This window comes from Arachis ipaensis, chromosome B05, assembly GCF_000816755.2.
Source record: "Arachis ipaensis cultivar K30076 chromosome B05, Araip1.1, whole genome shotgun sequence".
Taxonomy (NCBI): domain Eukaryota; kingdom Viridiplantae; phylum Streptophyta; class Magnoliopsida; order Fabales; family Fabaceae; genus Arachis; species Arachis ipaensis.
This window is the reverse complement of record NC_029789.2, coordinates 6772481-6776959: the sequence shown is the minus strand read 5'-3', so window position 1 is coordinate 6776959 and position 4479 is coordinate 6772481. Positions and strand designations below refer to the sequence as shown.

At 39.9% G+C, this 4479-nt stretch overlaps 1 protein-coding gene across 1 annotated transcript; it reads left to right on the top strand.

Moving 5' to 3' along the window:
• Window positions 792–2658, top strand: LOC107640038 (serine/threonine-protein phosphatase 7 long form homolog). The gene is made up of 4 exons (XM_016343588.1): window positions 792–860; window positions 1399–2141; window positions 2226–2313; window positions 2398–2658. The coding sequence occupies exons 1-4, from the start codon at window positions 792–794 to the stop codon at window positions 2656–2658; spliced, it is 1161 nt and encodes a 386-aa protein (XP_016199074.1).

Genomic DNA, 4479 nt, shown 5'->3' with positions numbered 1-4479 from the left:
TGTTATTGATAATAAATTTAACTTATACTAAAAAAAGGAAATGTTAATTAAACTTTTAAAAATATACGTACTCCATTATTTTAAATTCATTTCAGGACAAACATTTGTACTATTTTATTGCTATAATAATATAGTGATTGTAATCGTAATTATATGGAAAAAAAACTAGGAAAAAAAGTTTTTGGCCGATGTACTATAATAATTGAACAGTTAATTATTAATATTTAGTTACCAGTCCAATAATACTCCATATATAAATGTTTATTTGTGAAAAAATAATTGAACAGCTAATTATTAAGGGTAATTTACTTGCTTAAAATGAAAGGAAGAAATCTTTATTCAAATGTAATAATTGTAATTCCTTTACTTGCACGTTTTGTTTTATTATTATGTAAACTGTGATAAGTTACCACGTTTTAAAATTTACACATAAATTGTGACAAGTAAGCATGGTTTATGAAGATAGCAAAATGAGAATAAACCGTGACTATTAAGTACGGTTTATGAAGGAGACAAAACGAGTATAAACCGTGAGAAGCAATCACGAATTAGGCTTGAATACTATTGGTGAAAACCGTGCTAGATTTCCACGGGTTTACAAGTAAACTGTTTGCTCATAAAACCCCTTAAGTTACCACGGTTTATGCGTTTAGGTATATAAATACATAATCCGTGTTAAGTCTTGACGGATTTCATAAGTGGTGGGCCAAAATTTTTGGTGCTGAGAGTTTGAGAGAGGATTCGGGAACGTGAAGCTTCTGGGGTGGTGAAGCCTCTGGGGTGGTGGAGCCATGGAAGACAAAGCTCGCATGTACCAATTAAATGGCGTTGCGCACGTGGCTGGAAACATCGACCAAGAGGTTAGTTATAATACCTTGGTCATATCAATATTTTTGCATTGGATGCTTGATATGTGTCAAAGTTTTGTGCATTTTATATATCTTCCTTAGTTATAATATCTTGATCTTAAAAAATATAGGACTACATGTTTGTTGGCATTATCTTTAGAAATGTAAAATGAAAGTAAATAAGTGAGGGGATCTATTAGCACTTTTATTATACTGATTTGTCTGTCTATTATTATTATTGTTGTTGTTGTTGTTGTTGTTGTTGTTGTTGTTGTTGTTGTTAAAGAAAATATGAAACAAAGATGAGAAATAAAAATGTCGTGTTTCAGTTATGGATAAAGAATATATATGCTCAAGTTGTATGTTTATACTAATTTTTTTAAATTATATTTATTCATATTAATATTGCAAGTATGATGAGGATTACATGATATATTTGAACCACTCTGTTTTATGTTTTGATATGTGACAAGTTAGTTTTGTCGTTAATGAATCGTAAATTTTTAAGATTTCTTGAGTGTCGAAATAATTTCTTATCCACATATTGCAGCCTACTAGGGTTATTACCTGTGTTAGGAGACAACAGAATATGCCTCTACACGAACGGATTATACCGTATCTAGAGACTGCGGACTTGTATCACTTGGATAGGCTGATCAGTCAGTGGTTATGGGTTAATGAGCCTCTACTTAGCGCATTCGTTGAGAGGTGGCGCCCTGAGACCCACACTTTTCACATGCCGTTTGGGGAGTGCGCTATCACTTTGCAAGATGTGGCATATCAGCTAGGTTTGCCCATCGATGGGGAGGCCGTTAGTGGGTGCCTGACTGACTTTGAGAATCTGATGGACAACAGAAGACCAACATGGGAGTGGTTTCGGGAATTGTTTGGCGAGCTACTGCCGCCGAATAAAGTCAAGCAGATGACGGTTCACTTCACATGGTTCCATGAGAGGTTTTGGGATCTCCCAGCAGATACGAGTGAGGAGACCGTGCGTATACACGCGCGTGCTTATATTATGATGTTGTTGTTGTCTCAGCTGTTTGCGGACAAGAACGCAAACCGGGTTCACCTTCGCTGGTTGCCATATTTGGCATTGATGGACGACTTGGGAAGATATAGCTGGGGCTCGGCTGCACTGGCCTGGTTGTATAGATGCCTATGTCATGGGACAAACAGAAACGTTGTTAACGTGGCCGGACCACTACAACTACTACAGTCTTGGATTTTCTGGAGGTTTTTCAGTCTCAGACCTTGTGGTTTTGATGTGTTTGAATTTCCGCTGGCATCCAGGTATGGTTTATTGTTTTGTGTGGATAACATGTTTAATTTGATGTGTTATCATTCCTAATGAAAAGCTCACAATGAAATTTGTAGGTGGGCAACATATCTGCCGACAACCGATGCAGGGGATCAAAGAGTGGTGTCATCACGCCTTTGTTTGGATAGATTGCGTGATCGCGATGTGAGTCATTTAGTTTTTGCTCTTTGAAGAAGTCGTTCATGTTTACCCTAATGGTCTTATCTAACATTAGTTTCTCCGTTACAGTTTCTGTGGGATCCTTATTCTGCTCCCGATGTGGCAGCTATTGTTCATCCGGATATACTTGTTGAGGAGCACCGTAGGCTATGGATGGCGGCCATGAGCCTAATATATTTTGTTGCGATAGAGTGGCATCAGGTGGATAGAGTGGTACCGCAGTTCGGTGGGGTTCAGCATCTCCCCCAGTTAGCTCTGAACATAGATTGGCTCCATGCGAAGGATGGTAGGGGTGGAGATCGATGGTTCTCCAGTTATTATCAGGAATGACATTTGCATTGGAACAACAGGCTGGACTCAGTCATCCTAGTCGATAGAGTAATCTCGGTCCATCAGCGGAGTACCTGGACTGGTGGTGCTGTGTGGCCCACAGATTCCTATCCCTAGATGTTGCATTTCATGATCCTAGACTGATTGCCATGCCGGAGGAGGCTCGTCACAGAGGATCGTCCCAGGCACCTCCCAGAGTGCAAGTCCCGGATAGACCTGACAACAGGCGTGTGGAGCGGCATCGGCGTATAGGCACACGTGCCACCGATCGAGAGTGGCGATGGCTCGACGACCTTATGGATGAGGATGAAGGTGGTGCTGATGATAGAGGCTTTATGGATCATCATGTTCCTCGACGTAGGGCTAGACGGCACGATGGGAGGGATGGTCGTGGACGGGCTAGAGGCAGAGGACCCCTCGATGGGGATGAGCAGGTTTAGCACGCTGTGGGTGAGGATGCTGGAGGTTTGGACACAGGGATGGATCATGCCACGGATGCAGGATGTTCAGCCTCAGATTCGGGTGGATCTCAATGAGCCTGCAGCATCTCCATATGACCCATGGTTCACTTTGGGTGGGACTCCCCCATCAGCATTCAGCGTCGTTTCGCCACATACATCCAGTATCCACCTCATATGTCTGCAGTCGGACCCCACGATTCTCGAATGGTACAAAAGCAACTGCCTCCGTACGATCTAAATCAGCCGCAAAGGAAAGGGATGCAACCTGCGGAACAATTGGTGCGGCCGCAGGCATTGAACTAGACGCACCGCCCATGGCAGTCGAGCTATGAACTGGAGCTGATGCCCCAAAATTATCGACACCAACCTCCAACTTCGCATACAACTCGTGTATTCTGACTTCTGGAAAACTCCTAACACAGTGAAACAGAACCCGAATATCTTCATCAGCCGCTATCACAAATGTATCATACTTAACACCGGTCAACACAACTGCGATGGAAATCTTATAGAATAGCTTCTTCACCCACTTGTTCCCAAATACCCCAAACTTCTGCAAGATGCTATTCTTTACATCTGACAAAGTACTTGATGAACTGATAAATACACTCAACGATTCTCTATCAGTGAACTTCACACCGTATTATTTGCTTCTTTGAATTTCACCAGAGCAATGTACTAACACAAGAAAACTCTCTTCCTCACTTGCCATTGTGAAAATGCTCCTCTTCAATAGCTTGATTCTCACTCATATATATATAATTTTTCTCTTCATAAACCGTGACAAGTAACAAAGATTTTTGCATTTAAATATCCCTTCATAAATCGTGGCAAATAACAAGGTTTTATGTTCAAAAACGTCTGCTTCTTAAACCACTATGACTTACCACGTTTTATGATCAAAGTTCTCTCTTCATAAACTGTGCTTAATAGCCACGGTTTATGCTCATTTTGCTACCTTCATAAACCGTGCTTACTTGCCACGGTTTATGTGTAAATTTCAAAATGTGGTAACTTACCACGGTTTACATAATAATGAAACAAGACACGCAAGTAAAGGAATTGCAATTGTTGCATTTGAGTAAAATTTCTCCCAACCATTTTATTTAGGTAAATTGCCCTATTAATTAAGTATAACCCAAATTTTAGTGACATATCCGTTTCGTTAGTGACCAATCATGATCAAAGGTAGTAGTAAAAAAAAAATTGTTTTGATTTAATTTTATTTTAAGTTCCATAACATATCTATTATATTTATATCTCTAATTTTACAACCAAAATATGTCACATGTCATTTTTCCATTACAATTGAAATCAAATCTTTTCCTCTAAAATTAAGAAATTCTCCTTTCCTCCTTAC